We start from the raw sequence: 12,886 nt of genomic DNA on the forward strand, positions 1-12,886 counted from the left end.
AACCCGGGTCTCCAGCATGGCAGGCGAGATTCTATCAGTGAGCCACCCTGGCACCCCTTCCTTTCTTCTTTTTATCCATTTAGTGCTAGATTAGTTACATAGCTGTTAATGCAAATAACAATGGGTTATCTTAACAACAGGAAGTTACTGGCTTACAGTTTTGGAGGCTAGACAGCTTGCTTTCTTCTGGGGTCAGTATCTTGTGGCTAGCTGGAAATCTTTGGGGTTCTTCGGCTTTTCCACCCCATTGCAAAGCATATGGTGGCGTCTTCTTTCTCTTTCAGATTCTCTTCAGCTTCTGGCTGCTCCCTGTGGCTTCTCTCTCTGGGGCCTCCCCTAAAAGCTTCCAGTAATAGGATAGAGACCCATCCTGACTCAGGTGGGCCACACCTTCACTGCCGCGACCTCATCAGAAGTCCTGGGTACAGGCACACCTCGGAGACTCTGTGGGTTCAGCTCCAGACCACTGCAGTAAAGCAAATATCGCAGCAAAGCGAGTCACATAAATTTTTTTGTTTTCTGTTGCATTTAAAAGTTACGTTTCCACTCTATTGTAGTGTTTTAAGTCTGCAATGGCATTATGTCTAAAAAACCATAAAAACCATAGCTTACCTTAATTAAAATGTGCACAAAGTGTGCCCATGCTGCGGGGAAAGTGGTGCCGATTAGACTTGCTCCACGTAGCATTGCCCCCAAACCTTCAATTTGTAAAAAAAAATGCAAAATCTGTGAAGTGCAGTTAAATGAGGTATGCCTATATCATGTGTTCACACCCGCAGGAGTGGATTAAAATCAACAACATGTTTTTCTGGGGTACTGTTTTAGTTTCCTAGGTTGTTTAAAGCAAAATATCCTGGAATGGGTGGGCTTTAAACACTGGGAATTTATTAGCTTACAGTTTGAGACCAAGAATGTCCAAATCAAGGCATCGCCAGGCTCTGCCACATGACCGGGCGCGTGGCAGGGTCTGCTGGACTCTCCTTTTTCTTCCGGGTTTTGTTGATATCAGTTTCTGGCTTCCATGACGTTCTGTCTCCCTCGCTCTCTCTGTACTCTTTCCATTTATAAAGGATTCCAGTAAGAGGATTAAGATCCATCCTACAGGAGGTGGGTCACCCTTCACTGACAAAGCTAAATCAAAAGGCCCTATTACAATGGGTTGCACTCACAGAAATGGATTAGATTTAAGAACATGTGTTTTCTGGAGTGTAGACAGCTTCAAACCACCAGGTACTTTCATGTGGATACTTTTTGGCAAAACTGTCTCGGAAGTGGTGATGAGTGGGGAAGACTGGCTCCTGGGGGAGGAGAGGGAGGCAGCACCAGAAAGAAGGTAGGTGTGACTTCAGGGACACAGAAGTGGGTGGTATGTTGAAAAGTGCAGGTAAAGATGGCTGGAGGAAGGGCGGACAGGAGACAGAATATTCCATAGATGTCCAAAGCAGTTGTAACCAAGTGCATTTTATCGTGCCAGGTTGGGGAGGCTAGCCCGAAAGGGACTGTGCTTGGAGTTGAGATAAAATGCCTCAGTAGCTGTTCTACTCCATTAATTTTTTAAAATGTTTTTTTTGTGTGTGTGTGAAATATAACATATATACGAAAAATAATAAATTTCAAGTTACATTGTAACAAATAGTTGTAGAACAGATTTCAGAGTTTGGTAATGGTTACAGTTCTACAACTTCAGGTTTTTCCTTCTAGCTAAGCTATTGGAGACTAAAAAGAAATACCAATATAATGATTCAGCAGTCATACTCATTTGGTAAATCCTATCTTCTCTGTCACAGCTCCTCCTCCTTTAACTTTCCTCTCGATCCTTGGGAATATTTTAACATTTTCATGTTGAAAAGGGGTGTTGACAGTCAGTATGGGATGGGGGGCACGAACTGGTTGATGTTCTTAGAGTAACTGGTACCTCTGGGTTTTAGGATTTACCTGGCTTAGGAACTATCTCAGGGTTTTAGATTTCTGAAAAGTAAACTCAATGCTTGCAATTTTTGTAGGATTTCAGATACAGTCCTGGGTGTTCTTTGGGGTTAACTGGAATGATGCTGGTTGGGGTTTGGCAACCGTTGGCAATTAGCAATATCTAGCTGAAGTTTGCATAGGAGTAGCCTCCAGAATAGCCTCTCAACTCTATTTGAACTCTCTTAGCCACTGATACCTTATTTTGTTACATTTCTTTTCTTCCTTTTGGTCAGGAAGCCTTTGTTTTTCCCACGGTGCCAGAACCAGGCTCAATCCTGGGAGTCATATCCCAAGTTGCCAGGGAGGCTTTCACCCCTGGATGTCATGTCCCACATAGAGGGAAGGGTGATGAACTTAGAGAGAGACCACATCTGAGCAACAAAAGAGGTTTCCTGACAGCAACTCTTAGGCATAATTATAGGTAGGCTTAGCTTCTCTGGTATAGAAATAAGTTTCATAAGAGCAAATCTCAAGATCAATGGCTTCGCCTATTGACCTGGGAGTCCCTAATGTTTGAGAGAGTACCATGGGTTTCTCAGGTGGCAAAGCTTAATAGCTCCATAATTTTTTCTCCAGTCTTTCAAGGGACTTTGCCTATACTTTTTAATTATCTGCCCAATATTCTCTGGGCTGGATCTGGGTATCACATTAAGATATACAGAATTACAAGCCCTCATTCTCATCCTGGGCTCCGAATGTTTAGGTTGTTTAAAAGATCTATCCAGTTAGGTTGAGTTAGATTGTGTACTACAGATGCTTTAGATTTTGGACAAAATAAAGCTCTTTTCCTTTGGTCTCCTACAGTAGGTCAAGTTCTAAAATGCACTGTCATCCTGTACTCTGTGTTATGATTTACCTTAGTCCCAACCAGATCGGCCCCATGGTATTTTAATAAAAATATTTTTATTGAGAAGTCTTCACACCCAGTCTATACATGAATGTTCTATTTGGCAAAAGCTGCTGGAATACAGTATACCAGAAGTGGAATGGCTTTTAAAAGGGGGAATTTAATAAGTTGCAAGTTTACAGTTCTATGGCCACAAAAATGTCCAAATTAAGGCATCCAGAAAAAATACCTTGTTTTAAGAAGTCCAGTGAAGTTCAGGGTTTCTCTCTCAACAGGAAAGGCACATGGCAGACATGGTGACATATGTTAGGTTTTCCTTCAGGCTTCTCCAGTGGCTTCCCTGGGGGGTGTTTTCTTTCTTCATCTCCGAAGGTCTCTGACTGTGGACTCTGGTGGCTCTCAAGCTTTTTGCAAAATGGTTCCCTCTTAAAGGGCTCCAGTAAAGGACCCCACCTTGAATGGGTGGAGGCACATCTCCATGGAAACCACCTAATCAAAAGTAACCAGCTGCAGTTGGGTGGAAACAATAAAAAAGTTCCCACCCCGCAATATTGAATGAAGATGAAAGAACTTGGCTCTTCTGGGGCCTACCATAGATTCAAACCAGCACATTGATATATAGTCACTGGCTTGCAATAGTTGTATATTCATCACCATGATCATTTTTAGAATATTTGCATCACACCAGAAAAAGAACTAAAAAAAAAAGAAACAACTCATACATCCCATACCCATGACCCCACCCTCTCATTGACTACTAGTATTTCCATGTATCCATTTTTTTGCCCCACCCCATTATTTATTTATTTATTTTGTCACTTTTTTTACTCATCTGTCCATATCCTGGATAAAAGGAACATCAGACATAAGATTTTCCCAATCACACAGTCACATTGTAAAAGCTACATCGTTATACAATAATCTTCAAGAATCAAGGCTACTACTCCCAGGGGTGTGGACCTTGCTGGCAGTGTGGGACAGAAAACCTAGAATGAGCTGAGACCCAGCATGGAGGGATTGAGAAAATCTTCTCGACCAAAAGGGGGAAGAGTGAAATGAGACAAAGTGTCAATGGCTGAGAGATTCCAAACAGAGTCAAGAGGTTATCCTGGAGGTTATTCTTAGGCGTTAAGTAGATATCACCTTGTTATCCAAGATGTAATGGAGAGGCTGGAGGGAACTGCCTGAAAATGTAGAGCTGTGTTCCAGTAGCCATGATTCTTGAAGATGATTGAACAATGATATAGCTTTCACAGTGAGACTCTGTGAATGTGAAAACCTTGTGTCTGATGCTCTTTTTATCTACCTTGTCAACAGACAAGTAGAACATACGGGATAAAAATAAATAATAGGGGGAACAAATGTTAAAATGAATTCAGTTTGACATGCTAGTGATCAATGAAAGGGAGGGGTAAGGGGTATGATATGTAAAATTCTTTTTTTCTTTTTCTGTTTTTGTTTTATTTTTCTGTTGTCTTTTTATTTCTTTTTCTGAATAGATGCAAATGTTCTAAGAAATTATCATGATGATGAATATGCAACTGTGTGATGATATTGTGAGTTACTGATTATATATGTAGAGCAGAATGAGCATGTATTAAGGATGTTTGCTTTTCTTGTAATTTTTTTAATTAATAAAAAATTATAAAAAAAAAAAAGAATCAAGGCTACTGCAACACAGCTCCAGCCTTTCCAATACACCATCAGTTAAAGAGGGATACTGTATACTGCATGAGGATAACTGCCAGGTTAACCTCTTCACTCTGAAATCTCTCAGCCGCTGAAACTTTATTTTGTCTCATTACTCTCTTCCCCATTTTGGTCAAGAAGACTTTCTGAGTCCCACCCCATGAGTTTTTGAGGTGAGGTTGACTTCTGTTAGGGTCGGCGGGCTGTGGGGAAGGCTCAGCTGTCCCAGTCACCTGCTCTGCTGGGTCCAGCCTGGAATGGTTTCTCAGAACAGCAGAGGTGCAGGTGTGGGGTCCGGTGTCCCCACCTGAGGGCTGGGCATTCAGGACCCTTAGGGGCTCATTCGAGGACCCTCTGCGTGTCTTCCTGCCGGCGGGGGTTGTCCGCAGGCCTGTCCCCCCACCCCACCCCCATCACCCAGGCCCTCTGAGCACAAAGCAGTGGTAGCGTGTTTAGCCCCGGAATGCAAGGTGGGTGCCACGCCTGGGGACAGCACCGGAGGTGGTCATGAAAACTCTTGACACCTCTTAGATGGAAGGAGAGTTCCGAATGAGCTAACCTTGCGTAGAAGGAGTTTTCCAATGCCTGGTGAGATGTTCTGCCTTGTTATGTGTCCTCCTTTCCCTTCCAGGTAAGTCGCTAGAGATGGCGGAAGCTCATCAGGCCGTCGCCTTCCAGTTCACGGTCACCCCCGACGGAATCGACCTCCGGCTGAGCCACGAGGCGCTCCGGCAGATCTATCTCTCGGGACTTCATTCCTGGAAAAAGAAGTTCATCCGATTCAAGGTTTTCAGAGAGTTCTTTAACCCTACCTCATAGTCAACCTTCACTTCTAAGAAATGGTTCTCGAGACGCTGTGGAAGCGTCAGTACTTGGGGATTGTTGTTGTCCCGGGGTCTCTTAAAGCTGTCTCATCTGTCGGGTCACCGAATTGAAGAAATTCCGAGGGGTCAGTGTCCGAGCAAGTTGGCCCCCAAGGAAATCGAGGCTCAGGGAGGACAGAAGGTGAAGGCAGAGCAAGGACAAGAGTCCGCGTCTTCTGCCACGAGTCCGGTGTCCTTCCCCCCTTGTGGAAAAGGACCTTTTCGCAACTGCCTAAGTGTTTTCTGATAAAATGTTGAGGCACTGAAAAACGCCCTTGTCCCTTCACATCCAGCAACTCTGCTGTAGGTTCGCAGGGCTGCTTACCTGAAGGAGGGGCCGTTGATTTTGCTCCTTGAAGACAAGCCTCTTTTGCATTTTATTCTTGTTTTCAATTTGCTTTTTAAAAAAAATCACGGAAGGAATAAATAAATTCCATGTTTGATGAATTCAGACCAGGTGGAGGTGCAGCTGGAAACGCCCCCACACCCCAGGGTAGCTATGTGGAAGTCTTTGCAGCAGTTTTCCTTTGTAGAGGGGCGAGCAGGTGACGGTGCGAGGGAGGGTGAGCTCCGTGGGGTGCCTGGGCCTGGCCCCAGCCGGGGAGTGGGGGAGGGTGCTGCCTGCTGGCCGCGGGTCCTTCTTACCTGCAGACCTAGCAGGAGAAGGCGAGGTGCAGCCCCTTGGGGGGTGTGTCCAGGGGTTAAAGACCTCGCCTTCCAGCCGAGGAGGCAAGACGCACAGGTGTGCCATCAGTGGCACGTGACTGTGCATAATGGGTTATTCGAGGATGGATGGAGGGGGGCTCGGAGGGCAGCAGAGGGGCCTCCCCTGGTGTGGGTTCCAAAAGGGGAATCAGCCAAGCCCCCTGTCTCACTTTCTTCTTCTAGCCATTTGTTTCATTTTAAGTTCTTTCTCTATTTTTGCATCTGAGAGCACGAAAAGATCCCCTTTGTTTAAACGCTCTTTTGCCTACCTTCTCCTCCAATAGTATTAATACCTGGGACTCAGGTGTCTCCTAAAAGAGTGCAGAGAAAGGGACCTGGATGGAGTTTTACATCAATATTCTGTGAAGGGGGCTTAAGGGAACGAGAATGTTTTTTTTTTTTCTCCCAAATTAGAGGAGTTCTAGCATATGCCTAGATTAACGAGCTCCCCCCCTGCATTGAGGTTTCTTCCAGATTCCATAATCATCAGCCTTTGGCCAGTCTTGCTTCATCCCTCCCCTTCTATGCTTTTTGGCTGGAGCGTGTTAGAGCCAGCGGGTTCTCCTGCGAAAACCTCAGGGTTGAGCAGGCGAGGGGGGCACTGAGCTGCCTCCTGCGTGAGGACGGGCGTGGGGGCTGGCTTGGGAGTCTGGGTCCAGGGTCTTCCAGATGGCAGCAGCCTGGGGAGAGGTCTCCATGGGGGGCAGGCTGGAGCCCCGGGATCTGGATGCCAAACGAGTTTCTAGAGGATTCTGGATAGCAGTGTCTACTCTCTATCGGGGATGCTGTTGGGGGGCAGTTTTCTGGCCTGGAAATAGAGAAAGGGAAGAAACTGGGAAACTAAGCATGGGAGGGGGTGGAGATTGGCAGCCGGTGGCGGCAGGCTCACTTCTCCGCTGCTGTGACAGCCGCCCTGGCCCTGTCTCTGTGAGCTTGGCTGGGACTGCTGAGCTGTGGTGTTAGCGGGGCGGTCCCAGGGTGGGGGGTTCCCCTGCCTTCGTGGGGAGGTGGGGGTGCAGGCCGCCGCTCACGGGCATGTGCACGCGTATGTTTGCAGAATGGCATCCTCACTGGTGTGTACCCTGCCAGCCCATCCAGTTGGCTCATCGTGGTGGTGGGTGTGATGTCGACCATGTATGCCAAAATGGACCCCTCCTTAGGGATCATCGGAAAGATCAACCAGACCCTGGACAGAACGTAAGTAACCCAGCCCACTCTCCAAGCATCCCTGGAGGGAGTGGGTTCTTTTATGGCCGGTGCATTTGATACCTGGTCCCATAGAACGACGGGGGAGACCTCCTGCTCAGGAGTTGCTGGGAAGCCCTTGTGGGGGTTCTCGTCTTCCTCTCTTCCCGTCTCCTGGACTGGCCGATGCCTGGGCTCCCCAATGCCAGGGGTGAGCCGCGAGCCAGCGGCCCTGGGGCCCTGCGGGGCGGTGGAGGCACACGGTACAGTGCACCCAGCCTGGTCGGGGGAGAGCTCCACTCTTGGGGGGCAGGGGGGTTGGTTCCCCATTTGGGCACTCTAAGTCTATTCTAGAGCCCTGGGAAGTGATGGCCGTGAACACCCTAGGGGGGTCTCGGACCCTTGCATTCTACCAGAGGGGACCATAGCTTCCTCTTGGAATTTTAGATTTTTCCTGGAGCTTATAGGACTTGCCCTGGAGGTAGCTTTGGGTAGCTGTTTTCCTCCACGCAGGTTCCCGGGTCTGGGGTCTCGAGAGCATGCTTGGTGCTGACATCCTTCATTCCAGGGGTTCCATGGGAGCCCCTCACACAGATGTAGGGTCCCCTGTGGTCAGCCCCCAGCTGCGGCCTCTGTCGTAGCAGTGAGGAAACCTTCAGAGGGGGCCCGTTTCCTGCCCAGGACTGTGGAAGGAGGAGACGGGAAGCTGGGCTCCAAACCCAGCCTGACCAACCCCAGTTTTCAGTGTACTTCTAGGCTGCCCCCCAAGAATCTTCTACGAGACAAATGCAAAGTACACGCCGCTGTTTATTGGCATGTGAGCCAGACAGCAGAACATGGGGACGCCCTCTGGTTCGCACCTGTGACCTTGCACGTTTTTATTTTCTAGTCTGGAAGAACTTGTTTTTTTTTTGCCATTTATTTTTTTATTTTTATTTTTTTAATACAATTTTATTGAGATACACTCACACACCATACAGACCGTCTGAAGAATACAATCACCTGCTCACAGTATCACCACGTAGCTGTACATACATCCCCATGATCAATTTTGGAACATTTTCATTACGCCAGAAAGGAAATAGAAATTAAAAATCCCTGGAAGTACTTTGATCTTTTGAAATGCCATGGCTATACGTTCCCAAACGTTCGATTCTATCTTGGTGTTCGCTCAGATTTGCGGACGTTTTAGGTCCACGACGAGAGAAAAATAGTAATTCCCAAGCCCTTGATCCATAGCCCGGTTTTGTCTTTCTGGCCTGGAGGTGGGGGCAGGTGTGGGGGAGACGTAATAAAAGCGGGACATGCCCATGCCATCCCTTGGCCCGGGATCGTCACTGAACACCCATGGAACTTGTCTTCATAATCAGGTTCCCTCGTTGTTCAGATTTAAACATCATCAAGTCTGAAAGGAATAAACTAGCACAGGGTGACATGGGTTGAAACTCGCCGCTAGTGACTCAGTTTGACTCTGATGACCCTAAATAAGCAATTAGTCAGATTTCAGTTAATTATGTAAATGTGGTCACGAGAGGCCCTTCTCATCCAGGCAGGTTCAACACGTGTCCCTAACCCCACAACCTCATTTTGCATAGGGGTCTGCAGAGAAATCTCCAGCCCCTATTGCTTGTCCAATCAGCCCCCGGAGACATGGGGGTGACCTCGGGCTGGCCAAAGGCTTCTGGCCAGAGCCTTTGTTAACATCTGCTAGGGGTAGAATAGAACTTCCCTGTCATTTTGGTGGTGTCAGTCTGGCTGGGGACCATCAGGGAAGCTGAGGCAGACCCGGGGCTCCTCTCCCCTCTCTCCCTCCAGTTACTGCAGAGTTGCAACCGCATACCTGCACACAGGGCTCACCGCTGCATGCATGAGCCATGCTATCCCTGCACACCTTTCAGACTCTTATGGGCGCGACACAGATTTTTAATTTACTCCCTAATGTGCATTGAGTTTTAAAACTGGATTCAGTTTACAAGTGTTGGCTATTTAAAGCCCTTTTATAATCTGGGTCTTTGTAAGATTTGTTTCTCCCTCCCGTTAAACCTATTGTGTCAACAGGGGAACCTTGGCCCAGATTTGGAAAGACCAGCCTAGGGGCTGGCACCTGCTCCACGGGCCACCCTGATTTGCCCTCTGTAAAGGTTCGCTGACACCCCTGGCTGCTGCTTTCAAAAAGTGCAGTCCCTTGGGGTGGGTGGAGTGTCTTTCTCTCTCCTTCACCGCAGCTTATTAATGAATGTGATTTTTTTTAAAAAAACTTTTTAAATTGTATAATATAATATATATGCAAAGCAAGGAAAGAAAAAAAGCAATAAAATTCAGAGCACTGTTCAACAAGTAGCTACAGGACAGATCCCAGAGTTTGTCATGGGCTCCCGTTCCACCATCTCAGATTTTTCCTTCTAGCTGCCCCAGAACATAGGAGGCTAGAAAGCTTAAATATTTTTTATCATCACAATCGATTTTTTTTGTGAAAAATAGCTTATATGCAAAACAGCGATAAATTTCAAAAACACCTCACAAGTAGTTGTAGAATAGATTTCAGAGTTTGGTCTCGGTTACAATTTGCACAGTTTTAGGTTTTTACTTCCAGCTGCTCTAAGATACTGGAGACGAAAAGAAATATCAACATAATGATTCAACACTCATACTTGTTTGTTAAACCCTACCTTCTCTGTGGTCTTTCTCTTTCACTCTTTAGAGGTGTTTGGTGATAACTATTCCTCCTTAGATCAAAAGCAAGCTCTTTGGGTATAAATAGTCGAAATAATAATTGTGCCAAATTGAGCTTTTTTAAAAAATTTTATTTATTTATTAATTAAAAAAATTTAACAACAAAAACATTCTTAACATATGAACATTCCGTTCTACATATATAATCAGTAATTCACAATATCATCACATAGTTGCATATTCATCATCATGATCATTTCTTGGAACATTTGCATCAGTTCAGAAAAAGAAATAAAAAGACAACAGAAAAAGAAATAAAACGAAAACAGGAGAAAAAAAAAAAAGATTATACATACCATACCCCTTACCCCTCCCTTTCATTGCAAATCCAGCTTCTTATGAGGAGTTAAAATCCAAAAAACACGTTTGTGGGGCGGGGTGGGGGTGTCACCTGGAGAACCCAGAATGGCTGCCAGCCCCCCGTGGAGGAGGTGGGGGCGTTGATCTGGGGTGTCGATTCCTCGTGGGCCGATCACGGCATGGGTGCGTGGGCTGTGTCAGTGTCCCCGACCCTGCAGGGAGTGGGGACTCCCCTCCTTGCACAGAGTAGGCTCGGGGGCCCCCGCTCCCCGCGCAGACTGGGCGGAGGGAGCAGGCCGGGGCTCCCTGCGGAGGGGCTGGTGACCTCAGGTCCCGGGGTGGGCCCTCTGGGGGTCCCCGATGCGCGCGCGCCCCTTCCCCCGCCAGCCTGTGCCGCGTCGCCACGCTCACGCCCCCCGCCGCTTGTCTCGTTGCCCTCGGTAGGGGCTCCATGTCCAGCCAGACGAAGCACGTGGTGAGCGGGGTCCTCTTCGGCACGGGCCTCTGGGTGGGCCTCATCTTCCTGATGCGCTGCTCCCTGAAGCTGCTGCTCTCCTACCACGGCTGGATGTTCGCGCAGCACGGCAGGATGAGCCCCGCCACCAAGGTCTGGATGGTAAGGCGCCCCGCCCACTGCCGCCCCGCAGCCCCCCCTGATTGCCTCCCGGCCTTGCTTCCACCCGCACGCCTAGGTTTGGGCCAAAGCGTGTGCGTTTTCCTCCAGCGATGCTGCAACGGTCTGAACATTGTATACTGCGCTGGGCTGAGACCGTGATGTGGGTGGTCCGTAATGTAATAGGGCCAGCCCCGCTGCAGCATTTGGGGCTCCCTGGGAACCGGGCGTCATGCGATTCCCCTCGGCTGAGCCATCCAACTGGGGTGCCCAGGAGTCGCACTCGGCCTCCGGCGTGTCCCCCTGACCCTCCCTGACCCTTTGCCCGAGGGTCACCTGTTTAAAGGCCGTGCCTCTGTCGTGTGCACGGATGTTAGTGTGAGTTTCATTGTTTCGAGGAAGTGATGAGCGGGGGTTTTCTGAAGATGAGCCATCCAAGGTTGGGGTAGTCTCGGGACTTCTGAGGCCTCTGCCTTCGTGCTCGGGACCCCGGTCACCACGGCAGGCCATGAGTGGCCTGTCTGTACCTCTGTCCGTTTGCAGTCACTGCCCAGGTCTACGCTGGGTTCCTCCAGCCAAACTAGTTTTTTGGATCTGGCTGTTGTAACAAAACGTTTAATTTTAACCCGTGTTTCTTTATATGGTCTCAATGACTTTTTTTAAAACTTTATTATTGTAAAATAAAAATATACACAAAGCAAAGAAAGAAAAAAACAATAACTTCAAAGCACATTTCAATAAGCAGTTACAGAACAGATCCAAGAGTTTGTCCTGGGCCACCATTCCACCATCTCAGAGTTTTCCTTCCAGCTGCTCCAAAACACTGGGAGCTGGAAGGAATATTAATATAGTGATTCAGCAGCCGCACTCCTTTGTTAAATCCCATTTTCTCTGTTACACCTCCTCCTTCTCCTTTAATCCTTCTCCTAATCTATTGGGACTTTTAGGCAATGCCCGTTCTGACTCTTTTGATGTTGAGAAGGGGTGTCTACACTAAAGAATAGAGGGATGTAATTAATTGATAATCCTGCAGAGGCTGGTCCCTCTAGGTTTCAGGATGTATCTGATGTAGGAACCCTCTGGGAATTATAGGTTCCAGGAAGGCAAACCTTATGAAACCTTCCTAGAGGCTCAGTCGAGCCCCAGGTGTTCCTAAGAGCTAATAGGAGTCATGTTGGTTGGGGTTTAGTAAACCACGGCAATTAGCACTGTCTAACTGAAGCCCTCATAAGAACTGCCTCCAGAATGGCCTCTTGACTCTATTTCCTCTCTCGTGGCCACTGATGCCTTATTTTATTACACCTCTTTTCCCACTTCTGGTCCAGAAGGCATCGTTGATCGCATGGTGCCAGGGCCAGACTCATCCCAGGGAGTCCTGCCTCCCGCTGTCGGGCATGTTTTCACCCCTGAAAGGCTTGTCCCACGTAGCGGGGAGGATAATGATTCTCCTTGCAGAGTTGGGCTTAGAGAGAGAAAGGCCACATCTGAGCACAAAGAAGCTTCCTGAAAGCAACTCTTAGGCCTCGTTATGGGTAGTCCTAGCTTCTCCACTACAGGAATAAGTTTCCTAAGGGCAAGTCTCAAAATCCAGGGCGTGGCCTGTTTTCTTGGGAGTCCCTAAAGGTTGATAGGGTCCCTGGAGTTTCCCAGATGGGAGAGTTTAATAGTTCCATATATATACATATACCTATATATGCTTTTACCCCCCCTTCAGATCCTGAAGGAACTCTACCAAAACTTTTTAATTATCAATCCACCAAAGTCTGAGATGTATTATATTAAGGTATATTGAATTACAAGCCTTGTTCCTGTGCTGGGCTCCAGGAGTTTAGGTTGTTTAAATGAGCTATCCAGGGAGGTTGATTTAGATGATATGTTACAGAAAATTTAGGTTTGGACATAGTCTCTCTGCCTTTGATCTCATACAGTAGCTGAAGGTCTGTCGTCTTTTACCCTATATTCTAATTTACCTTAGACCCAGCC

At 47.5% G+C, this 12,886-nt stretch overlaps 1 protein-coding gene across 2 annotated transcripts in view; it reads left to right on the forward strand.

Annotated features, from left to right (window-relative positions):
- Positions 1–12,886, forward strand: part of CPT1A (carnitine palmitoyltransferase 1A) — an 83,982-nt gene that overhangs the window by 18,370 nt on the left and 52,726 nt on the right. For both annotated transcript variants that reach the window (XM_077115447.1, XM_077115448.1), the window contains exons 2-4: positions 5,136–5,290; positions 7,130–7,269; positions 10,735–10,906. In XM_077115447.1, the coding sequence (XP_076971562.1) occupies positions 5,150–5,290; positions 7,130–7,269; positions 10,735–10,906 (453 nt within the window). In that variant the 5' untranslated portion in view covers positions 5,136–5,149. The remainder of the gene's footprint in view (positions 1–5,135; positions 5,291–7,129; positions 7,270–10,734; positions 10,907–12,886) is intronic.

This window comes from Tamandua tetradactyla, chromosome 9 (assembly GCF_023851605.1).
Source record: "Tamandua tetradactyla isolate mTamTet1 chromosome 9, mTamTet1.pri, whole genome shotgun sequence".
Taxonomy (NCBI): domain Eukaryota; kingdom Metazoa; phylum Chordata; class Mammalia; order Pilosa; family Myrmecophagidae; genus Tamandua; species Tamandua tetradactyla.